The sequence below is a fragment of the Triturus cristatus genome, chromosome 7 (assembly GCF_964204655.1).
Source record: "Triturus cristatus chromosome 7, aTriCri1.1, whole genome shotgun sequence".
Classification (NCBI taxonomy): domain Eukaryota; kingdom Metazoa; phylum Chordata; class Amphibia; order Caudata; family Salamandridae; genus Triturus; species Triturus cristatus.
In genome coordinates, this window is record NC_140590.1 from 316,452,073 (window position 1) to 316,478,518 (window position 26,446).

Genomic DNA, 26,446 nt, shown 5'->3' on the forward strand with positions numbered 1-26,446 from the left:
TCAGGTAACTCTATCCCAGTTCCAGCCAAGCAAAACACTCACAGTAAAGTATGCATCTACTAGGATTGATGTCTTCTTGTGTTGCCCTAGTTCCCCACGTAAGCTGGGTCTGTTGGCGGAATATCTGCCGGGGGCAGACAACAATTTTGCAGACCTGCTCAGCAGGATGCAGCAACAGACCCACAAGTGGGAACTCCACCCACAAGTCGTTCAAAGGTGGGGGTTTCCTCAGATCGACCTTTTCACCACAGCAAAAAATACAAAATGCTCAAACTTCACCTCTAGGTACCCACACCCACTATCCAAGGGCAACACACTATGGATCAGTTTCTCAGGGATATTTGCCTACACTTTTCCATCTTTAGTTCCGAAACACAGACAACCGTCTCTCACCATGCTCCTTGTAGGTCCCACTTGGGCACGTCAGCCCTGATTCACAACACTACTAGTTCTCTTAGTAGTTCCACACACAAAGCTCCCCAATTGGTTGAACCTTCTCTCTCAGAATCCAGGACAAATCAGACACCCAGACCCCAAAACGCTCAATCTAGCAATTTATCTCCTGAAGCCATAGTGTTTGGCTACCTTAACTTACCACCAGAATGAATGAACATTATCAAAGAAGCACTCACACCCTCAACTCGCGCCTGTTATGCTTCAAAATGGAAACATTTTGTTTATTACTGCCAGTCCAAACAAATTGATCATATGAAAGCCATGGTGCAAGAGATTATCTCCTACCTACTTCATTTGCAAAAGCCAAATGTAGCCTACGCTTCCATATGGTTACACCAAGCTGCAATGGCTGCCTATCTACAAAATAGACAGCATCTCTCACTATTCAAAATTCCAGTCGTCAAGGCGATCATGGAAGGACTCAAGCAAGTTATTCCACCTCGGGTTCCTCCACCTCCCTCTTGGAACCTTTACATTGTTCTCACTAAACTCACAGGTCCTCCTTTTGAGCCTCTTCACTTTTGCCCCCTTCAATTTCTTACGTGGAAAGTTGAATTCTTAGTTATTACCTCACTTATGCGTGTTAGTGAGCTTTAGGATTTATCCTTAGAACAACAATTCTTACAAAAACACAGACAAGCTGGTTCTTCATACAAATCCTAAATTCCAACCTCAGGTAGTCTCACAATTTCATTTCACTCAATCCATTGACCTCCCAGTTTTTTCACTCACCCAGATTTAGTTGCGGAAGGAGCTCTTCATACCCTAGATGTAAAAAAAGCACTTGTGTTCTACATAAATAGAACTAAAACTTTTAGAAAAATAAAGCAACTCTTTTTATCCTTTTCTCCACCTCCCAAAGGGTAACCCAGTATCCAAATCAGGCATAGCCAGATGGATAGTCAAATGTATTCAAACTTACTACATTAAGGCCAAAATAACTTTACTTGTTACTACCAGAGCACATTTCACTTGTAAAAAGGGATCCACTATGGGATTTCTCTGAAATATTCCCGTAGCTGACATTTGTAAAGCAGCTACACTGTCTACCCCACACACATTCACTAAACACTACTGTGTGGATGTTTTAGCATGCCAACAAGCCAGTGTAGGTCAGGCAGTGCTACATACCCTTTTTCAGACTGCTGCAACTCCCACAGGAGCCACCGCTTTTCAGGAGAGACTGCTTTACAGGCAATGCAGAGCATGTGTCACACATGCCATCGGACAGATAATGCTACTTACTCTGTTTGTGGCATTTAGTGACATAGATTCACATGCACCCTCCATCCTGACCGGACACCTGCGGCTGATGTATTTACATGACATATTTTCATTTAGTATGAACATCGCTTCTCTTATGCATACCTTATACTCCTTTCTCTCCCGCCTGCGGGAAAACAATCTAACAAAGGAGTGGATGCCCATGCGCTGTATCACCAAATGGAGGAGTCACTCAACCTTGTGACTCAAAAGACTTCTTCGAAGAAAAACAACTTGCACAACTGTGGACTCAACACTAGATGTCAGGAGTTTGCAGAGCATGTAAATCTAAGGCACTACAAGCCACAAACAGATGCTAATCTTTGATGGATGTTCCTTCAAAGCATTCAAAATGGAAAGAGTTAGCCTTCTTTCGGCTAACGTGCCACCACTATACTTAGTCACTTTACTATGACTAATAATAATATATGTTATATTGACTGTCTTGTCTGTTTGTTAACGGACCAGCAGCTTTCGAGAAAAGTCTGTGCAAAGACACATCAGTATCTATTGCAACTGAAGTAAGTTATATGTTCCATGCTGTAACATTTCAGTGAAAACACTATCAATAATCTTTTCTTTCAATTTTCAGCCTGAAAAATGTCAAATTAAACTTAGTAATTAATGGTAGCTTTAGATCTTTACAAGACCTAAAGCTCATGCATTTGTTTGGTGGGCTGTCTTGTTTAAAAATATATTTTCCGTGGGATTCATGCATGCTCTAAACAGGGTATCAGTACCCTAAATCTGTCAAAATTTAGCCCCCCCACACACTTTTTTCATATATACTTTATTTCTAATATGTATAACCCTATTCTGCAAATGAATCGATAAACTGCATTGAGTAAATTAACCTGTTGTTTGCAATCAGGATCTTTTTCAGTTTTTCTAGTTCTTGGGAATATTTGAAAGCTGATGAAATAGACCTGTCATTCCCATTAAAATAGGGACACCTTCTCTGGAAATTGTTTGGACTATTTATGAGCGGGCTTCTACAGAGCTCCCCCTCTCTATACTCATATATTTCTTTAGGGCTGTTTGATCGATGACTATAATGATTTGCATAATGATGAAAACAAAACCGCTCATAATGATTGTCTGAGATTAAATATGTGTCCTCATTTTCTAATGAGGCATATAAACTCCACTCAGATATTAATTGACAGCATTTATGTTCCCAGACTTTGCAAAAGGGCCAGGCATTATAATGTCATCTACAGAGATTTTTTAGAACATAAGGGATTTTTATCATTTCTGTAGGACCCATAATTTATAAAGAACCCTTCCCCAAACAATACTTGTAGGAAGCTGGCTCTTTATGTGATTTATCACTAAGTTTATATACCGTGTAAAGAGTTCAGGGGTTCCCTTATGAGTCGACAAGGGCTTGCTTTGCAATCCCAAAGTGCTCTATTAGGGGATAGTGTGGTCGAGCAGAGTTAGGCTTAACACAAAGGAGTGCAAGATATTTGCAAAATACACACAATGATTAATAAATGACAAAATGACTCAAGAAGGAGATCCACGCCAATTTATAAAAATACCATCTACCTTTATATTGGCATCTGAGAAAAATCGTTCAGGTTAGTATGTCTCTAAATATAAATTCATTTCACATTGACAAGTGGACACAGTGTTGTTTCTGAGTTCTGCAATGTTATCCTGTGGAAGGAAGAACACGTTCTGCAAACAGGTACAGTACAGTGCCTTACAGGGTCAATCTCCAGGAGTTAAAGTGAGTGGTGGACAAGGCCCAACGCAACTTCAACAGTACACTAGCAGCACCACAAGTGCGGCCGGTTGCAGGGTGCAAATTGTCTTTAGGAGCCCAATGCATTTCAGTGGGGATAGGTCATTGTAAAATGAGGCTGCAGGCTCTGGCTCGGAAGCCAGTCGGGCTGAACCAGCTAGAGGCCTGGTGGGGACACTTTTGGTCCTCTTCTCCAATTCCCAGGGGTGACTGCCTTAGGCATCGGGTTTTTCCTTACCGGAGCAGTCTTGGTAGAGGGGGCCTGCGTGCAGAGCCTGCACGCGACGTCAGGGAGTCCAGGAGGGGTGAAACCACGATAGACTTGAGCCCTGGAGGGCTGGGGAACCTTGTTGGCACCAGTGGCCCACTCAACTTGGGCAGGAGGTGGCAGGTGCAGTGGTTGCTTCAAGTGCAGGTTTTGGCTGTTCCAGAGACCTCACAGTCTACTCCTTTGGAGTTCTTTGAAACAGGTCCACTGCTCACGGGAGGCCTTGAGTCCTCCCAAGTTTTTGGAGTCAAATCCGCAGGACGAGGTGACTTTGGCGCTGTTTTCGATGAGGGATGCAGACAGGCAGGCAGGGTTAGTACCAGGTCAGCTGCTTCCTCTCTCTTCTCAGCTTATGCAGATCTTCAGTGTCCTCTCTCTTCTTAGGTTGTCAGGATCTGCTTCTCTGGTGCCAGGGACTCCCCTAAATACTTTATCTAGGGGCCTTAGACGAGTGTATTGTAGTAGTTAATTGGCTACTGACCCTTAGGGTTACTTTGACCTATATATGACCCCTTACTGTGGGAAGTGGGCATAACCCTGTCCCAGAATTCTTAAGTATGTCATCACAAAGGTGGCTACTTCTGAAAAGTCATGTCCACCTCACAGCAGTCCACCTTAGGGGTGGTACTAGCCTGGAGGTGGTGACTAGCTTATTTTCCCACCTGTCCAGGTGCTAAGGGGGCTCTGGACAAGGGGTGTGGCTTCCTCTCCTTTAAAGGGAGCCAGATTTGCATTCCAAAGGCGGACCAAGGAGGCTATTCAGCAGGCCATCCTGTGGGAGAGGGTGTTACATCCTCTTCCCTGACAGGCTTTTGTTCTAGGTTTCCTGAGAGCAAAGGCTCCCACCCGAGGAGGACAGAACAGCGTCTCTGGTGGCAGGCTGGCAGAAACCAGTCAACAAACACATCTGAGGCTGTTAGATTTTCAGGGGGCATCTTTAAGGTGCCTTCCCTCTCAGTGCATGTATTGGCATCATTGTGGGTTTACTATTACAAGATGTTTGATACCAAACATCCCTATTTTCAGCGAAGCCATCATGTAGCTGGGAAACTTGTTTTCACTAGTGCCCAGCACATGTTTAAAATGGCTTCCCTGGTCACTTGTACTGGTAGTAATAGAACTGACCAGCACAGAGGCATATCTGCTCATGTAATATTCAGCACCCTGCCTTAGGGCTGTTAGGCCTGCGGTAGAGGTGACTTACAAATATTACATGTAGTGGTTGGGGACATGGCACACAGGGATGTGTGGCATGTCCTGTTTTCACTTTTGTCTGCACCAAGACATGCAGGCTGCAATGGTAGTCTTGCATGTGCTTGGTGAGGGGTCCCTTGGGGTAGAACAATTTGTGCGGCATCCCTTACGGGCTCTCTTTAGTACTTCAGGCCCTAGGTACCAGGGTACCAGGGCACCATTTTTCAGGGACTTAGGGATATACCAATTAGGAAATTCAATTCAAACATGTTTAAAGGGTAAATCAGGCACTTTAGCACTGGTTAGCAGAGTTAAAGTGCTAACACCAGCAAAAATATAGGGTCCAGCAAAAGGTGAAAAATACGGGTGGACCGTGCTTAAAAGGTGGATTTCCTACAGTTGCAAAATGTGCCCATCTCAGATATTTGTAGCATTGATATGTGGAGATAAGTTAACTAAACATTGTTGTCTTGATTCAGACTCAAATGTAGATGCCCAAGTGAGTTAAGCCTCTTTGAGAAATCTCTTTCGGTGTCATTTAGAGCTGTTGTGGTTTCGCTTGTCCCCAAAGGTTTTTGGGATCAGCTTGCTATTCTATTCAGTGCTTATGACTATTGATGAGGATTCCTTGGAAGAAAAAAAAATGTCTTACCTGTAATCCTGGTTGTTTTCCAGGGGAATCCTCATCACTGTCATATACAGCCCTCCCAACTCCACGGACAAAATGTTAAAAGGGATGTTTTTCTTACTGCACCCAGGATTCGATTATGTCCGTAAAAATTAACTGACCTGACTTTCTGCACTGGGACATGTTGGCACATAGGCGGAAAGGTGAGGCTCAGTGCCATTTTTTGTCTTTTGCTTGTGCCTACCTGCTAGCATTGCTCTGCGTTCCCTTTATTTTTGCCTTTTTGGAAAAAGGTTTCAGAGTGATGTTTCCTAGTGACTTTAATTGTAGTGTTGATTTTTTTATAATATAGATATTTTTAAAATACAATACATGATAAATTAAATTTAGCCCACACATTGCCAGGACAATTCAGTGCTTATGATTTATGAGGATTGCCCTGGATGAGAACGAGGATTACGGGTAAGACACTTCTCCTTCTATTCCATGTGCTGCTGATCTTAAAGGGATGAAGAACCTGTAGGGGTGGTGGTCAGATTGCAGGTAGGGCAAACCAGTTAAGGCAGTTGAATGCAATTAAAGGCTGATCCTGTAGTAAAGTTAATTCTCTGTTCTTCCTTCCTCCGTTTCTGTAACATAATCAGAATAGTCCATTGTAGCTGCGAAGTGGCATTTCTGTACATTTTGAAGTTCTTACCTAGAAAGTGGTGTTTATAGTTGCCCTGCTATGCTGAAGATCACTTTATGAACAGTGTGTACCTTTTGCTTTTTATCATAGAGAAAATGATTGTTTCAGATGTTGAAAGAAAGATCATTGTCACAATCATGTTTCTTACACACTGTCCAGTCAAATGAAGAAACACTTCCGAATTTGACTAAACTTCGTACCGCAAATCTCTATCTTGGGCATGTTGAGATAGATAAGTACTTGTTGCTTTATTTGCTCACTTGATCACCCTAAATTGTACTCGTGTGCTTCAAAAAGATGACCTAAGATAATTAGTTGTCTACTTTTTATTTATTTAGGGAAGCCAAATGAGCTATCCCAAATGCATTAAAGTGTTATTCTTGGATGTTAACTGCATTAAAGACAAATTCAGTCAGACTGTTCCTTACGTCCTTTTGACATGAAATCTAAAATGCTATTGGTACCAATAATTTATGCTTGGTAATGTGTGTTCTGAGAAGTGTGAAATGGGATAGGCACATGAGAGGTTAAGGGAAATGTAATTCCCATAATGACTGTTTTTTTTTAGTGTATGGGTTCAAATATCATGGTCTATTCTTTTGGCTGAGATCCAGGTCCAGGTGAATATATTGTTAACACTTAAGATAAAGTGTGCGGCAGGCCTATGTAAGTGAAGAAGTAGCCATGTGCAGTATCAGCCTTCCTCTCAGAGATATATATTGAAAACACTTTTTGGTCCCTTTCATCTCAGTTTAATCGAGGGGTTGAGGTTGCTTTTTTTTATTGGCATTTCTAACTTTCTAATTATCACAAGTACGGAGAAAGCAGGTGGACTCGCCTCACTGGGTCAGACTTAATCATTCTGCCCATTTTATGTTCATTTTATATATTACTATTGAACATGTATGTGGTGTATGATGAGGTTCCAGAACCTGTTGGTTACTTTTACATTTGCTTTTGAGGCCATCAGTGCGACTCAGCCATGATTTAAAATAAAAATGCAAGTAATAATACTCGTTTTGTACCTAAATGCATGTACAGTAATGATAAAGATACACACATAGACTTAAATGAATAGACATAGTAGATACATACATAAATTTTCTGCATGTAGTGTGGCCTACACGTCTAATGCCTGCGCATAAACATGAGGTGGTACTTAGGCCGCTCACTTGGGTGTATGCATGTACAGCATCAACTAGAGTGCTGGGGACAAAATAGGGCACACAAATAAAGAAAATGCACTAAATATAGTGCACACACAGTGCTCACAAAAATCTACACCTTGAACGTTTTCACATGTTGTTGTACCAGTGCCTCTGGTTGCAGGCAATTAAATTTGACATATTTAAATTACACTTTTTTTTTGTATTTCAACACACCATTCGTCACTCTTTCAAGTAGCTAAAAGCTTTTATTGAGAAATATATATTTTTATTTGAACATAAAATATCCTAATTTGATGTGTCTCCATGCTGCTCCTGGGGTAATATTTGGTTGAAGCATTGATAGCTACAGTTATAGCTGTGTGGCTACTTTGCACACCTAGATTTTGCAATATTTAACTGTTCTTTACAAAAGAGATTGAGTTCTTTGGGAAGCATTGGTGGACAGCAATCTTTTAAGTATTTTTTATTTGATTTAGGTTCAGCGCTATGACTGGGCCACTCAAGGACATTTAACTTTCCCTATCATCTCCAATGTTGCTTTGCAGAGTTCTCCAGCCTTTAGCAGTGGGAAATATCCCTATAACACAATGAACTGAACGTACCAATTTGCATTTAGGCCAAAAATGTCCATTTTAGTTTCGTCTGACCACAAAACTATGACTGCATCTCTACAATGTTTGACAGTTTTTTTTCCCAGATTTCAAAGGTTAATCGTGCTGGACTTTGCTACATTATCGATTATATCGGTCAAATATACCCATCCATTCCAGATTAGTACATTACTTGGGATATTGTTGTTGAATGTAAATTTTGACCGTTCCTGGCCATGAGAGCTTGTAGGTTCTTCAAAGTTTGGAATTTGCTTCTTGGTAGCCTCTTTGTTCTTCCTGCTCAGTCATCCAGTTGGGAAGGACTGCCTTATCTAGGCTGTGCCTTGAAGTGCAGGGAAGCTGAGTAATGGAAGTGACTGAGACCTTTATAATTATTACACATGTCACCCTTTTGGTTTTTTTAGTGTCACACCATAGGTCTGACGGTTATGCCTGTAAATGCCGAGATGTGGGTCCCTACGCTCGCAGTGACTCAGCACTCGAGCTGCACTTCACTGATAAGCCCCATAAAGTCAAACACTGGCCTGGATGTATTTGTTTTCCATTCATCCCTAGCAGTTTGGACTGGACTATTCCAACTGGAGGAGGACCATGTCTGATTTGCATTACCTTGATCCCTGTCTGCAGTAGCATAGGTGGAAAATAAAAGCAATGGACTGGAATGAGACCCAAATGATTATTGGTTACAGAGACTTTTATCAGTATTCCACCCATCACTTTTTGTTTTTCCTCAGAATCCTGGGGACGTCAAACACTTTCCTTTCTTAATAAATATGTTGACCGTTATCCTATAGATATTGAACCTCCATTAATTTATTTTCATTCCTATTACCTTATCTATGCTTTTCCCAGTGTTCATTTGAAAGCTTCTTGTTGCTTATGGATGAGTTGTGCTCAGTAAAGCACTACAACACAACCCAGGGGTCCTACAGGCCATGCTTAATTTATCCCAATATCATGTGATTCACTATAGTTAACCTGGTTTGTGGCAGTTCACTTGTATGATTTTTTATGTGATCAGTCACACCTGCGCTACGTTATTAATGCTATTTGGCTGGACATTTATCCATCCACGTTATTTCATGTTTTTTGTTTCATTGAACTAAATCCTTCCCAAAAATTTATTTTTACTTGGAAGCTGTGGGCCAGGGTATTTAGATAACTGAAAAATGTATATTGAATATTGATGCATTTGAATTCCAGGCTATAAGGTGAAAATGTTGAAAAATACTGTATCCTCTGTAAGCGTTCTAGCTAACATATGGCCCATCAGTGAGGCTAATAGTTTGCTGTAGAATGTCTTAGCACACAGTGATTGCTGCATATGAATCTCTACTTTGCAGTCTGGTGATGGATTTCCCTCAAGCAGTGTTGGAGTGCCGGGCACCTGAGCTGGGGTTTGAGGAACTGCTTAAGCAGCGATGCCAGCTGATCGCATCTCAGGAGGAATTCCAGGTATGGAGATGCTGCCAGACATATGTGGCGGCACTGTGTTACATCGCGTTGACCTGTCCAGTTTACATAATCTGCACATGTACATCTGCTCCGGTACCCAAGCATGGTGTTTGGTCTGACTGTGTTATCTACGTACCCTGCACAAATCTTAGTGTGAAGTGACATACATGTGTGTTATGTTGCCATACCTGCTGCATGTCCCAGAGTGGTGTGAAGGGGCAGTGTACTGTCCTGTCTATATATTGTTTACTTTGCACTCTCACACAGATCTGTGGGTTGTGTTATGGGATGTGTGCTGCTGCTGTCTAGTATTCTGAGTCTGAACATATCCCATCTTCAGCACCTTTGGTAAAAGACCTGTGCGCAGTCCTGTATACATAGATACACCCCATGTCCACAAGTATCTCTAGTATGACATGAGGCGCCTATATACTTTCTTGTGTACTTTACCTACAGACATTGTCTTCTCTTATTCTGCTTATACTTTTTCACCTCCACCGCCTCTTCTGTGGTGTGAGTTTACTTTTGTACTTCTAGTAAAAATTACTTTGTGCTGACACGTATAACCCTGCTTATTAAACATCTCTTTAAGCACCAGTAATGTGGTATGAGGTGAGTGTGTACTGTCCTGCATCCTATCTTCTATCATTTCTATGGTGGTGTAAGTTTTTATTGGTTTTCCTATTTCTAGAACCTCAAAATGTCTCACTCGTCATACCTTGAATATGTGGTACAGCGGAAGTCCTTAATGGGCACACCCTGTATGTTGATATATCAAACTTTTCCATTGACGAGGTGGGTGTGCATGTGCGCGTGTATGCTTGCCTGCCTGTAAGGTGAAGCGGCTTTTTTGTTTGCCTCACTAAATGTAAATAAGCTGTTCAGTAGTATGCAATTTACTGGTACTCAGCTTATCAAATTCTGAAGGGTAAAGAGCTTAATTGGTTGTCCTTTGCCCAAAACCTGGACTTGCTTCCCTGGTCATACCCTGTATGAGTGTACGGTGGAAGCCTGTAATGGGCACACCCTGTATGTTGGTATATCATGCTTTCCCATTGATAAGAGTATGTCTTTCTGTAAGGTAGAGAGAGCTTTCCTGTTAGCCTCACAAATGTTCGTGTTTACTGTGTTGTAACACTGTAAATAAGGAGTTTACTGTACGCAGTTTTTTAGCTCACAGTTTACTGAACTTGAAGAGCTCAGTTGGCTGTATTGGGATTTAAAAGGGGGAAGAGCTTAGTTGGCTGTATTGGGATTCAAACGTGGTGTGCATGTGGCATCACATACAGATGTTGGCAACAAGTTCTTAACATACTGTGCCTCCCTGCATTTTACGTAAGCATCAACAAACTTCTACCAATTGTGTATATTTTGGCATTTCAGATACTTTTCATTATTAAATGTTCCCTGGAAAACATTGTTGAATTCTCAAACTTTTTTCTCTATGGCACCTTTTAGTGCCATATGCAACCTTTGATCTGTTTGTCAACAACAACCTATTTTGGGACAAAAGTCATCTACATGGATTTGGAAAACTGTGCTCTTTCACTTGTAGGTTCTGTGAAAAACATTATGCTTATCCTGCAGTCTGCAACCCCACTGAAGGTGCTCCATGTCAGTTGTGTTTTTTGCTGACATCATAGCAGTGATCTGATTTCAGGGACCACTGTAAATGTGATCTTTGAGTGAGACCGGGTACATCTATCTCAGGTTAGGTTAGGAAGTGGCTGTAGATAGTGCCAGCGAGTGAATAGTCTAGAGCAATGCTTCCCAAACATTTTAGAACTACGACCCAATTTTTAGAACAAAGAACGTACGTGACAGACTTAGCTTTAATGGACGTTAGGCTGGTGATGTTTTTTATATAACTAAAGCATTGTGTGGTAGTGCATAGTCATTTAGAAATAGCACGTTTTCCATTGAAATGGCCACTAAATTTGCACCACCATACAGTTTTACTGATAAAACTATACTGCACACAAATGATAATGCGTGGAAATCGGGTTTATGTGAATATTTCAACTGTGCATCACCAAGTAAATTGTCTTAATTTGTTTTGATCCTAATAAATCCTATTTTTCCTCTTAAAATCTTTGTTTCCATCACACTCTAGAACTACCAAAAACGATTAGCTTCATTTTTTGCTTTCCTAACTGCTGAATCTGTACACAACATTTACATGTATTTATATTTAGTTGTGTGTTACAAAATAACGACATCCTACAGCCTTTACTTTCACACTCTATGTACCGCAGGAAGCCTGTCACATAATTCACTATGCTCTCTCTCACTGCAAAGTGAGATGAGTTTATAAACACCAATCCCCCATGTGAAAAAGCAGCAATTTACTATAAGGCATAGGCTTATATTTGATCTCTGACTTCAAAGTGCAGCAAATGTGACAAGATAAATGCAGAATTTAAAGCCATCTTTAATTATTTCTTGGACTTTCGCGACCCACAAAAAATCAGCCTGGAACCACAGTTTGGGAAACACTGGTCTAGAGGTACATCCCTTTTTATCTGCTCAGTCTATAAGTGGATGATATCACGAAATGATGGTTGTACAACAGTACAACGTAGGTAAATACATTGTATGCATTTGCCACTAATTTTTTTAGCACGCATGTTTTTACTGCGAATATGCATTTACAACACATGCCAATACCACGCTTTGTTTCTTGATTTAAAAACAAGGTTTTTGTGGAGGGAGACCTCCCAAACCCCTCCCCACCCCAACTTACCTTAAATGCCTGGTATTGTCATGCGTTTTAAATGCATATTTGGGGTAAAAAGATGCATGCTAAAAAATGCATGGTAAAGGCACGAGGTAAAAACCTCGTTGTAAAGGCTGTTTCCCGAAATGATGACCACGATGTTTTCATGGTGTGTCTTCCTAACTCATTGTATTAAGGATTGTGGGATTTCTCAAACAATGTCCTACAGGATCTGAGAGACAGGTAAGTGGATGGCCTCAGGGCTAAGAATAGGGATAATGGGGATAGAATGTCACCATCTACATTCGCTTCATTGGGGAGAAGTCACCACTCCACCCTTGCTTCTTCCCAGGAGCCCACTTCTGAAGGTGAGTGGACAGCAACTCGTAAACCGCATTCGCTTCGATGTCGAGAAGCAGAAGATTGATTTGCAGATGCACACATCTACATATTTGAATCAAAAAGAGACATTTTGGGATGAGAAGGCTCTCCGCCTCTCAGAATCTTTTCCTTTTTGGCTAGCACTGTTGTGTCGCATTACAGATGTCCAGGAAGAGGGCTGTTCCTTGTCTCCTCTGCCGGAACCATTTGATGTGGTGGTAGTATTTTCTTCTAGGGATGATTATCACCCCTATCTTCCCTGCAGAGTCCATCCTTCTCACCAGCGTTCATCGAAGGCTCCAGACCCTGTTTCTCCACCTTGCCTGCAGAATGTCAGACCTGGAGAGGAGTGTCACTTGGAGACCTTAGAAGATCTCCATCTGGATATTCTCATAAGAGGTGAAAAGAAGGACCAGAGTATGTCTCTCAATGCAGATATCATGGATCTCATAAGTCTGAGTTATGCAGTCCAATGAGATGATGGCAGCAAGAATCTTCCCTCTGTATTCTTGCTCCACATCATTGGTTGGCAAGCATTTTCTCCAGCTTCTCCGAAATCTGTTCCCATGAGAATCTCTCTAGTAGATGACCTTGTACCCATTCAAACTCTTTCCAACAGGGCTACAAAGGAGTTTCATCTTCGGTCTTCCACTGTAGTCAATACTTCGGTTATTTTTTAAACAATCCAGACTAAGCCACAGGTTTTTTCCATTTGTTCCTTCATTATTGCAACCAATGATGGAAGCCATCACAAACTCATTTTCAGTGTGGCCAGTGAACAGGAGGTTTGAAGATAAATTCAGAACCACTCACTCGGACCTAGATTTCTGAAGGAGAAATTCCTCGCTGAGAGCCCGGAATCTCTGAATGCTCTTTAGGAGAACAGAAGATGGGGTTTGCCTTTGGAAAGAAGGGTTGCCAAACATCAGAAAGCATTGTTAAAGCCACCAATTGTTCTTCTGCCTTGCTTAACAGCTGTGAACACTCAATTTGGGATTCCCCAAGAGAGAAAAGGAGAGACTTCATGAAGATGGTCAAGGAAGCAATGTTGATATAACATAATCATTGGATTAGCAAGGGACACTGCAGACCTTGCTACTGCTGGTTTTTGCCATGCAGTGTCTGTAAGGTGATATTTGTGGCTTAAACTGGCATCTTTATCTCTGTAAGCTCAGCAAAAAGTGTTGGAAGTACCGTTTAACAGCTCTTCGTTTTTGGCTCTTAAACTGACGAAGAGATCCAGAAAATGATGTTCCAGGGCTAGCAACACTACTGTGTTCTTTTCTGGAAGAGACAACAGATGGAACAAAAGCAGCAGCCTTTCCAAAAACCAAAGTCTTCTTGTGGAAAAGGTAGCAATCATTAGCTCCCTACTGCCTCAGGGAAAGCTTTAGCTAAGCAATGACTCTGTCATTCTGTCACCACCAATGAGTACATCGGGCAGGAATATGTCCAATAATCTCCCAGCATGGCAGCAAATTACCAAAGACCAGTGTGTGCTATATATTATACAGAATGGGTGTGAAACCAGATTTTCAAGTTTTCAGATTCGACTGAATGGCTCAAATCCTCCAATGCTGAACCGACTTAGTTTTGAGATTTCGCCACCCCTGGAGAAAGGAGCAATAGAGCCAAAATCAGTAATACGTTGCAGTTTATACCTATTACTTCCTTATCAAGAATGCCCCAAACAAGACTTATGAATAATTTTAGATTTGAAAAAGCAAACAAATGGGTGAAAATGAAATAACTTCAGGATGCTGGCTCACCATCAAATTGTTCCTCGTCTTCAGAGGGGGTTTTGGATGTGCACTGCAGATTTCCAAGATACTTGTTTTCATGTACCCAAATGTGCAAGTCATAGATTTTTTCCACAGATTCATAATCTATAAAAATCACTACTAGGACAGTGTTCGTACTGAAATCAGTTCTCAGGACAATTTCACAGTTTACCAGCAGCAGCACGTCCGGGGGTCACCCCCCTTCTAGCAGCAAAGAAAATAAAGATGAAACAATAATGAACCGTAGTCTGTTATTGTTTTATATTGTGTACCGGAGTCTTGGGGGTGGGCCAGGGGAATAACAGGCACCTACAGCAGGTGGTATGCACTGTTATCCATGCACGTGACGGGTTGGCAAGCCAACCCGTCATGTGCACTTTGCATGTTCTCTGAGCATGCTGCATTACAGACTGGGTGGAGAACATACCCAGGCTCCCAGTCCCTGGCTGAGCATCGTACCATGGTGCTCAGACCAATCACAAGGCTGCACTGCAGCGTTGTGTTTGGCTGTGGGGAGCCTGGGTGCTTCCGGCTGGAGCAGAACGACGACAAGGAGGGATGACTAGAAGAGACGCAGCAGCGACGGCAAGGAAGTAAGTTTCATTTTATTTTTTTTTCTACTCCCGATCCATGCCAGCCGCCACTGTGTAGTACTAGCTTTTCTTCACAGGATGGTTGTTTTTATTTATCTGTACCTGGACGACTGGCTAATCAATGCTTCTCCTAATTCCAAAGTCCTTCAGGATTTATTGCTGACAGTAGACATTATTTGCAAGCTGGATCTGCATCTAAATCTCAAAAAGTTGCCTTTAGTTCCTGTTCAAATGATTCCATACTTGAGAGCAGTCCTAGCAGAAAAAGGAAATTGGTTTCTTTCTCAAGATAGCTTTCTTTGTATTTGTCATAAGTACCTGCAACTCAGAACAGCTGAGTATCCTTCAATCTGACAAGTGTCATCTCTTCTGAGTTCAATGTCCTTGTGCATTTCTCTATTCTAGGATGAGAGGATCTGCATGAGACCGAATGCTTGGAGGATCATTGGTTTCAGTAGTCTGGGAGATGGGGCCACACAATACAACTGCCAGATCATGCCCTCCAGTGCTTAAGGTGGTGGGGCTATAGGAAGAATCTTCTGGCTGGAGTACATCTCCGTCCTGTGCTCTAATCTCCGACCTTAGTAGCTGAGGCTTCTTTAGAAGAATGGGGTGCTTATATCGACACACTCACTACCCAAGCGTCGAGGATTGAGGTGGAGGAGGTTCTGTGTATTGTGTATCAACATGCACACCCACTTGAAAACATGCCAAGAGGAGATGGTATTGCCATATCATTTTTATCTGACAAAGTCTGCTTTACAATATTTGTCTGTTAGAGCATATTTGGCTGCCGTCCCTGCTTATCATATGTCTCCTTCTAAGGCATCTCTTTTTACCATTCGGGTGATAAAACTTTCTTGGAAGATCGTATGAAAGTTTTTCCTCTACTTAGAAAGCCACTGCCTCACTGAGAACTGAATGTGGTGCTCTTCAAATTGATGAGGCCAGCTTTCATGAAAGGTGGTTTTCCTTTTGGCAATTGCTTGAAGGTCTTTGTATTGATGAGCTGTAAATAGTGTACTATTACAATAATGTTTCTCTGAAACTCATCCTTTTTTCTACCTCAAGTGTTTTTTGGGACTTTAATTTAAAGCAGGCTATTTCCTGCTTTCTTTTTTCCCTGAACCCTATGTCCCCAGCAGAGACGTTATTGCATCCTCTTGGTATTAGTGGAGCATTATGATAGTATTTGGATGGGACTTTCCGTAAAGTTAAGCAGCTCTTTGTTAATTATGGTGCTGTCTGGACTGAGTTCACATCAGACCATATCTATGAGATAGTGTCCTGTATTACTACCTGTTGTGTGAAAGCAAATAACCCTTTGCCTCATTAGCCTAGAGTTTCCTCTACTAGAGTAAAGGCCACTACTGTGGCCAGTCAAGTTAGGAGGCCACATGAAGCGCAGTCTATACTTTCGCTCACCATTATTGTTTGGACTCTGATGTCAGGATGAATACATAGGCAGTTCAAACTTCCCTTTACAAGGTATTTGCTTAAGGGTTCAAATCTGTCACTCTGTATATGCTTTTAATGTTGGTTTAACTTGCTAGTATTCAACCTTTTGTGAATATCAGTGGAATTATCTTGATGAAAAAGGAAAAGTTTCTTACTTGTGGTCCGAGTTCTTCAGCATGTGCTTACCTTCTGAATTTATAAAGCTTCACCCACCTTCTTGCATTAAGGGTCACATAACTTGTAGCTGCAGTTAGATATCTTACATATGCTTCGAAACCGAACTGCCTGGCTATCATTCTGCTGGGCATTACGGGATGGTGCCGGCTTCTCAAGTTCCTAAAGGGGTTGAGTTATTTTAGTAGTGTATTTACTGTTTTTATGTTATATTACTTAAACCATTTCAGTGGTATTTTTAAGGCAAGCCAAATGTGCTTCTACTTTACCTTTCTGAACGGTACTTCTATCTGCAGATTCCTCACCTTTAGGATTGGAAACTTTCTCAGCAGTGCTCTCGCGTACTTCTAGTTGGCAACGTGCCGCCCTGCATTGATGCCATACTACTCCAGAAGTGACAGACCGGAGCCGCAAATATGCATCACCTTACACGCACAGGTCCGGTCCTTTCTTTCTGTGTCTTCGAACTTCGATCCAGAGCTCCGCTCCCACTTTCATCAGTTTTTCAATGACTTACCAAAACGAAATTTAGTGTGTGAGGGAACAGTGTCTCCTCCTAAAACCAACTACGTCATACCAAGCGGTGACTGCAGAAAACAGATATCGGTCACAGACCCACGCCAGATTTGTGTTTGGTTTTTGGGCTCGGGCAGGACTCCCAAGTTGTGCGAGTCTCACCTGTCCTGCAGTTCCACAACCGTTGCCTGTGGTTCAAGATAAGCAGAGAGCATTTTCAGTTTGCTGGACTCCCCTTTATCATCACCAATACCCCTTGGTAATTCACAAAAGTGATGGGCATGTTGGCCGCTCATCTTCAAAGGTTGGGGGATACCTGTTTTTCTCTACCTCGATAGCCGGCTGTTGAATTCATGTTTGCCACAGTCAGTCGTGGCCCACCTCCAGAGAACAGCAAAACTCCTAACATTGTTGGGGTTCTCGATGAAGGAGCCAAATTCGCAGCGGACTTGTTTGCAGAGGCTTCCTTTTATAGAAACTGTATTGGCCATTCTGGTTCAGGACTCCCTCTCCCCCCTCCTTCTTTCCCTTGCAACAAGTCTAGGATAATCAGACGAAGTTCCCAATGTTTCCACCTCTGGACCCAGCACTAAGGGAACCTGGCAGATTGCATTCAGGTTTCACAGGAGACTGAGCAAGATCTGCTCTTGTGGCTGAACAAATGCAATTGGGCCAGCAGCAGGCCCCTCTCCCTTCACTCAACCAGAGCTGACGGTGGTGATGATGCATCGCTGCTGGGTTGCGGTAGCCCCCTTAGGGAGATAGAGATCAGAGGACTCTGGCTGCTCGTGGAACCCCAGCTCCATAACAATGTGTTGGAGTTATGGGCCATTTGTCTGACAATGAAGTATCCCTCGTCCCACTTTCCTCCTGATCTTTCTTGCCCCAAGTTCTGAAAAAGATCAGGAACGACCGGGCCCAAATTATTTCTAGTACCTATGAACTTAGCCAGGAGAGTGTGGTAACTGGAGCTTCTGGCCATGTGCATCTGCCCGCCGATCAGACTACTCCTTCAGAAGCTCTTCCGTCACAGCAGCAGGGCTGGATCCTTTACCTGTACCTGCGCAATCTACACCTCCATATGTGGAGATTGAGTAGCAGCAGTTAACTGTGTTTGATGTAGTGGATGTCATTCTTTCTGCCAGTCGTCCTTCCATGATGTCCATTCACCCTGGATGCTGGGAAAAATGTGTGGCCTCATGTGAGCCTATTAGACAGACTCTTTAAAAGCCAAACTGTTGGATGTTTTACTATTTGTTTTGGCTTTGGTCAAGCAAGGGCTTTTTTCTGTTTACTGGATCAACTGTCCTTGCTTAAATCACCTGTTGTGATGTGCTTAATTAAAGGTTTGACACACATGTTCCCTGTCAAACCTATTGTGATGCCATAGGGGCAAAGCGGCTTCATGTGTCTTCTGACTGTGACCACAGTCTTCCTCATTGTGAACATTTCAGTTCGTCATTTGAGAGAACTCCAGGCACTTCGATCAATCAATCCATCAAATAACACTTGATAAAGCAAGTAGGTGCTTCACCAGAAGCGTCCCGGCACTCTAGCAGACAGTATAACACGGGTCGAAGTAACAGAGATGCTAAACAGCAGCAAATAACCAAGTTTTGAGTTGCCTTTTGAAGGATGTCAAAGACTCAACTCGAATTGGTGGGTTCCATAATTCTGCTGTGTGCTCAGTACAAGAGCTACCTCCACTGCGTGACTTCAGGAATTTGGGGAACTGAAGAAGGCGGCTTTTTTTTAGATCTGAATACCCTCTCTTGAGTGTATGAGACAGTCCGTTCGACAGCATGGGGCCTCACAGTGGAAATCTCTAAAAGCCAACATCAGAGCTTTGAATTTGAAGCGATTGCACGTAGGGTGCAATCACCCATCTTCACCTTTTTCATGACAAACTAGTGCTGAGGAGTCGGGCAGTCTTGTTACCAAACGTTTTGACTCCCTTGCACATCAGGCAATACATCACTCTCCCAGCGTTCTTGGCGCGCCTCACCCCTCGAAAGAGGAGAAGACTACATCATTTGGACCCCAAAAGAGCTTTAAGCTTTTACATAGATTGTGCTAAGGACCATCAGGTAGACCAGCTTTTTGTGGGGTTGTCTGGGACAAAAAATAGTAAAACTGTGCAGAAAAATACTCCGTTGAGGTGGATAGTTCTTTGCATTTAGATCTGCGACACACTGGCTAAAAAGCAGCCTTCATGTGGCCTGAGGGGCCGTCTCACCAGGGCTAAGGCTACGACCATTGTGTTTGCATGCAGAGTTGCTGTCCTTGACTTTTAGCAAGACTGCGAAATGGGAATTGGTACAGACCCTTCACCTTGAGAGGTAATGTTTTGATATCTGATCTAAAGGTGAGGAATCTGTGGTTATAAGTATGCATCAGAAAAAAAGTTATTCACCGTCATTAACTGATGGATTCTCTGTCGAACCGCAGATGCCTCACTGCCCTTCCACCTCCCCATTTCTGTGTAGTAAGCTCTTTTTACCATCTAAAAAGACCCCAAGTTAGAGATCTGCACCCTTGTGCCGATATTTGTTAATGCACTTCATCTGAGGATGCAGAAAGAGTGGATTAAAAACAAGCATTGGCATAACCAATAGGTCTCGCCATTGGGACCTTATAAGTGTTTAGTTATCCAGCACAATATCCTTGGTGCAACAACATCAAGTGTTGCGTGGCTAAACACTTAGAAGGTCCCAAAGGCGAGACCTATTGGCTCTGCCAATGCTTGTTTCGAGTGAGTGGCTCGTGCAGGTATGCCACTGTGAGGTAGAGATGCTGCGATTGCTTTTACAGGAGCCCCGGTGACAATGCGCCTCTTCAAAATGTATCTTGGGTCTGGTGTAATACTTCTAGCCCCTATTCCCATCTTCTCGCACCCAATGCATCCTTAAATATCCCATGTACAGCCGGGGGTGACACTCCTATTACCCCTGCCCTCGAGTGACACTTTACCTGTCACGGGTGGTGGTGGTGGTGATGGTGGACGTGGTGATTGTGGTGGATGTGGTGGTGGGGGACGTGGTGGTGGTGGTGGACGTGGTGGTGGTGGTGGATATGGTGGTTGTGGACGTGGTGGACATGGTGGTGGTGGACGTGGTGGTGGTGGACGTGGTGGTGGTGGACATGGTAGTAGCCTTGGTGGTGGCCTTGTTGGTGGACGTGGTGGTGGTGTGGGTTGTGGATGTGGTGGTGTGGGTTGTGGATGTGGTGGTGGACGTGTTGGTGGTGGACGTGTTGGTGGTGGGCGTGGTGTTGGTGGGCGTGGTGGTGGTGGATGTGGTGGTGGACATGGTGGTGGTGGTAGACATGGTGGTGGTGGTGGACATGGTGGTGGTGGACATAGTGGTGGTGAACGTAGTAGTGGTGGACGTGGTGGTGGTTGTGGACGTGGTGGTGGTTGGCATGGTGGTGGTGGTGGACATGGTCATGGTGGACGTGGTGGTGGTGGACGTGGTGGTGGTGGTGGTGGTGGTGGACGTGGTGGTGGCCTTGTAGGTGATGGATGTAGTGGTGTTGGTGGACGTGGTGGTGGTGGTGGACGTGGTGGGGGTGGACGTGGTGGTGGTGGATGTGTTTGTGGTGGGCGTTGTGAAGGACATGGTGGATGTGGTGGTGGTGGTGGATGTGGTGGTGGTGGATGTGGTGGTGGTGGACGTGGTGGTGGTGGACGTGGTGGTGGAGGACGAGGTGGTGGTGGACGTGGTGGTGGTGGTGGTGGTGGTGGACGTGGTGGACGTGGTGGTCGTGGACGTGGTGGTCGTGGACATGGTGGTGGTGGTGGTGGATGTGGTGGTGGTGGATGTGGTAGACGTGGTATGGATGTGGTGGTGGTGGATGTGGTGGTGGTGGATGTGGTAGACGTGGTATGGATGTGGTGGTGGACGTGGTGGTGGTGTGGTGGTGGTGGTGGTGGACGTAGGGATGGATGTGGTGGTGGTGGTGGATGTGGTGGTGGTGGACGTGATGGTGGTGGACGTGGTGGTGGTGGACATGGTGGTGGATGTGAAGGTGGGCGTGATGGTGGACGTGGTGGTGGTGATGGACGTGGTGGTGCTGGATATGGTGGTGGACGCGGTGGTGGTGGACGTGGTGGTGGTGGTGGATATGGTGGTGGTGGCCTTGGTGGTGGACGTGGTGGTGGATGTGGTAGTGGTGGATGTGGTGGTGGTGGACATGGTGGTGGTGGTGGACGCGGTGGAGTTGGTGGACGTGGTGGTGGTGGAGGACGTGGTGGTGATGGACGTGTTTGTGGAGGACATGGTGGTGGTGGAGGACATGGTGGTGGATGTGGTGGTGGACATGGTGGTGGTGGACATGGTGGTGGACGTGGTGGTGGATGTGGTGTTGGTGGACATGGTGGTGGTGGTGGACGTGGTGGTAGTGGAGGACGTGATGGTGGTGGACGTGGTGGTGGTGGATGTGGTGGTGGTGGTGGTGGATGTGGTGGTCGACGAGGATGTAGTGGTGGTGGTGGATGTGGTGGGCATGGTGGTGGTGGACATGGTGGTGGACGTGGTGGTGTTGGTGGACGTGGTGGTGGTGGTGGACTTGGTGGTGGTTGACGTGGTGGTGGTTGACGTGGTGGTGGTTGACGTTGTGGTGGAGGACATGGTGGTGGAGGACATGGTGGTGGTGGACGTGGTGGTGGTGGAGGACATGTTGGATGTGGTGGTGGACATGGTGGTGGTGGATGTGGTGGTGGACGTGGTGGTGAATGTGGTGGTGGTGGACATGGACGTGGTGGTGTTGGTGGACGTGGTGGTGTTGGTGGACGTGGTGGTGGCCTTGTAGGTGATGGATGTAGTGGTGTTGGTGGACGTGGTGGTGGTGGTGGACGTGGTGGGGGTGGACGTGGTGGTGGTGGATGTGTTTGTGGTGGGCGTTGTGAAGGACATGGTGGATGTGGTGGTGGTGGTGGATGTGGTGGTGGTGGATGTGGTGGTGGTGGACGTGGTGGTGGTGGACGTGGTGGTGGAGGACGAGGTGGTGGTGGACGTGGTGGTGGTGGTGGTGGTGGTGGACGTGGTGGACGTGGTGGTCGTGGACGTGGTGGTCGTGGACGTGGTGGTGGTGGTGGTGGATGTGGTGGTGGTGGATGTGGTAGACGTGGTATGGATGTGGTGGTGGTGGATGTGGTGGTGGTGGATGTGGTAGACGTGGTATGGATGTGGTGGTGGACGTGGTGGTGGTGTGGTGGTGGTGGTGGTGGACGTAGGGATGGATGTGGTGGTGGTGGTGGATGTGGTGGATGTGGTGGTGGTGGACGTGATGGTGGTGGACGTGGTGGTGGTGGACATGGTGGTGGATGTGAAGGTGGGCGTGATGGTGGACGTGGTGGTGGTGATGGACGTGGTGGTGCTGGATATGGTGGTGGACGCGGTGGTGGTGGACGTGGTGGTGGTGGTGGATATGGTGGTGGTGGCCTTGGTGGTGGACGTGGTGGTGGATGTGGTAGTGGTGGATGTGGTGGTGGTGGACATGGTGGTGGTGGTGGACGCGGTGGAGTTGGTGGATGTGGTGGTGGTGGAGGACGTGGTGGTGATGGACGTGTTTGTGGAGGACATGGTGGTGGTGGAGGACATGGTGGTGGACATGGTGGTGGTGGACATGATGGTGGTGGACATGGTGGTGGACGTGGTGGTGGATGTGGTGTTGGTGGACATGGTGGTGGTGGTGGACGTGGTGGTAGTGGAGGACGTGATGGTGGTGGACGTGGTGGTGGTGGTGGATGTGGTGGTGGTGGTGGTGGATGTGGTGGTCGACGAGGATGTAGTGGTGGTGGTGGATGTGGTGGGCATGGTGGTGGTGGACATGGTGGTGGACGTGGTGGTGTTGGTGGACGTGGTGGTGGTGGTGGACTTGGTGGTGGTTGACGTGGTGGTGGTTGACGTGGTGGTGGTTGACGTTGTGGTGGAGGACGTGGTGGTGGAGGACATGGTGGTGGAGGACATGGTGGTGGTGGACGTGGTGGTGGTGGAGGACATGTTGGATGTGGTGGTGGACATGGTGGTGGTGGATGTGGTGGTGGACGTGGTGGTGAATGTGGTGGTGGTGGACATGGACGTGGTGGTGTTGGTGGACGTGGTGGTGTTGGTGGACGTGGTGGTGTTGGTGGACGTGGTGGTGTTGGTGGACGTGGTGGTGTTGGTGGACATGGTGGTGGTGGTGGACGTGGTGGTGGTGGACGTGGTGGTGGTGGACGTGGTGGTGGTGGACGTGGTGGTCGAGGATGTGGTGGACGTGGTGGTGGTGGATGTGGTGGTGGTGGGCGTGGTGGTGGTGGTGGACTTGGTGTTGGTGGACGTGGTGACAAATAGTGAGAAAAGGTAAAAGCAAAACACAGAGTGAATGATGAAAAAAAAGAAAGCACGAGGGAAGAAGTGATGAGAAAACTGTCACAGTAAAAGCAAAACACAAAGTAAATGATAGCCGTGCACGAGTGAATAACTAATTCTGCCAATTTAAAGCAGACGTGTGCTTGTCACAGTAAAAGCAAAACACACTGCTGGCACTGCAATCGTGTGTTTGCTGGCCCGGGAGTGGTGCGTGCGCGCGCAGTTGGCTCTTTTTGGAAGCACATACTCGTGCGTGTGAGCGCGCCCCTGCTCGCTCACGTAAGGTGGATGCCGCCACATGCACGAGTATGTGCTTCCAAAAAGAGCAGAGCGACGGCTAAAGGTCCTCCTATTCAGCGCATGCGCGCAACGTAGGCGAGACCTAAAAACTGATTGTGCGGGAGGGTTACTCTTATATGTGATTTTGCCCTGTTACTTCCAGGGTGGTATGGTGCCACCTAGTGGTGCATAGGACACTGCTAATTAAATTTTTGGATCTAGTCTGGCACCGGGGAATAATCTAAATTTTAGGAATCTGTGGTTAGATAGAGCATCTATAAAAATAAACAGTAAATGTTGCTGTTTCATCGAGTTTTTTGTATGGGCTGGGAAACGTGGGAAATTGATTTTATATTTTTGTTTTGGGATCTTGCACGTCCATGCTATATTTTATGGATTCCCAGTGAACACCTGAGGTAAAGAGCTAGGGTTACAAGTAAGTTTTCATTTTCAGTGGAGAAATCTTTTATTCTGCCCGTCGCCCATTTTTTAACGGACACCTTTTATTCCACCTCTTGATACCAGAGTGGCATCCAGGGACCAAGTTGGTGCCTGAGTCTCTAAGCTGGGTCCACGTTTCCCTTGCACTCACTGTAAGCTTTTAAAGGTTTCTCCCAGCTGTAAGTCTTTTGGCAGTTCATATCCATTGCCCACCTTTAAAGTGATTTTGTGATGATTTAACACTTGCAAAGAATTTGAGTCCTGGGTGCTTTCGAAGTTTCCTATTTCGAGCCTAACCACTCCCCATAGTATAATATTTGCCATTGTGCCAAACGTAATAGAAATCTAGCACTAACCGCTATAACATTTGTGGTAATATAACAGACCCAGAAAAGTACTACTACCCTGTTTATTTTGGTGTGTTATAACTGCTCTATTTTCCTGATTAGTAAATAAACTCCTTTTATTTCTGAGTAGTTAAAACACTGAACATCGATGTTATTGAGTAATTTGTACATGTTCATACTGAATCGAGTTTCTAACCCCCTCCACCTCCTCCTTTAGTAAGCCTTGATTGCTTATCCTTGCTACCCTTATAGAGTCCAATGCTCTAAGTACCCTGATTTTCCTACTTGGATGGGTTAGTATTTTGGCCCCTGGATGCCAGTGGTGTACAGTACCCTGACATGATAGCAACCAGTATACTGTGGTCACCCGGTGAGCCCAGGCCCTCCAGAAGAGGACTCATTCACCTGCTCTTCAGCCTGTGTCTCTTGCTGCCATTTTAAATTCCTTTTCACCCATCTGCGGTTGGGAGCTCAGAGAAGAGCTGCTGTCGTCTCTCCTGTGATTAAACTACTGTCTTTTTTTAGGTCAAGCCTGGGCAGCGCGTGCGCTGCAAGGCTGTATTCAGGGAGGACTTGAAATTCCGCCCACTCCCCGCCCATATTTTTCATTAAATTGTGTCATTGTCCACTGTAAACTTTGGCTGTTCCTTGAGCAATAGGTTTAGTAGTCCCTCCTTTGTACCGCCTTGTCTCATTTTGTAACCTTCTATGGTAAAATTCCGTTACGTTTGTTGTTACTCAGTAGGCTTTAATTACAGCCTCCGAGCACTATTTTCTCAAATAGCTTTTGCCTGCCTGCTGTTGCAGGCAGGACACGCTCTCGCCTAACTCTTTTTAGAAAATGTTATAGCAAGGGCGCTCTCGCCTAACTCTTTTTAGAAAATGTTATAGCAAGGGCGCTGAATGCGTTTGCAATGTAATAGGTCTCGCATTTGCAAGAGTTTAAGCTATTGGCATTGTAAATGACAATGTCTTTTATTTATCTGTTTTAAAAAACAAGACGTAAATAAAAGGCATTGTCATTTAAAATGCCAATATCTCAAACTCTCGTAAATGCGAGACCTATTGCATGCAAATGCTTGTTTTCAAATGTTTGCTTGAGTTTCTCTTGACGTGTGCAGTTTTAAGAACTGCAGGGCTGTGTGCAGTCAGCTGTACATTCAACTCGACTCTCACCCGGACCACAGGGCGCCTAGTCTGAATTCAGGAGGTATGTTCCTTTCTGGTACTTACCCTTCACACGAACCTAATGTTCTGCACACTTACATTAGTTGTACGAGTGTACTAGGGTGACCAACCGTCCTTAACTTTCACGGACCGTCCGTAATTTGGACCTCACGTCCGTTGTCCTTGAGGATCCTTTTTACGGACGCCTTTTGTCCGTAATTTTGGGCATTGCAGGGAACAGCGCTGTTCCCTGCATGAAGCCTCAGCCCCCTGATGGGGCTGCCTCGCACTCCTCCTGGTGCACAAGAGCAGCCCCACCCCGCCCATTGTCATTCTGTAAGTGGCTGATTGCCACATACAGAATGACAATGGGGCATTCTGGGCTGCAAAGTATATTGCCGGCCTCCTACAACCTCTGTCCAGGGCAGGGCATTCTGTCAGACAGAAGACTTCCTGGGAGGGGAGGGAGGGGGAAGTTGTTTCTTGGCGTTTCCAGAATAATTTTGTTTTCACTCAGGAGGCCTCTCAGGCTGCCAGCTAGTTTGAGAAGATTAGAGAGGTAAATTGGAGAGTTAGTTTGGATTGTGTTGTAGGCAGGTGTTGTTTCAATTTTATTCTAGACATAAGAAAATGTAACTAGATGAGGCTTGCAGTGACATTACTGAATTTAATTGAAAATGGGATAAGTGGAGTGTAGAGCAGTTTTGAGTGGGAGGAGCTTGGTTTGGGTGATCCCCAATAGAGTGCCCCCTTAATTA

At 45.0% G+C, this 26,446-nt stretch overlaps 1 protein-coding gene across 2 annotated transcripts in view; it reads left to right on the top strand.

Annotated features, from left to right (window-relative positions):
• The window catches only part of HSPBP1 (HSPA (Hsp70) binding protein 1), a 282,294-nt gene that overhangs the window by 195,564 nt on the left and 60,284 nt on the right, over window positions 1-26,446 (top strand). For both annotated transcript variants that reach the window (XM_085616381.1, XM_085616380.1), the window contains one exon: window positions 9,371-9,482. In XM_085616381.1, coding sequence (XP_085472507.1) covers window positions 9,371-9,482 — 112 coding nt within the window. The remainder of the gene's footprint in view (window positions 1-9,370; window positions 9,483-26,446) is intronic.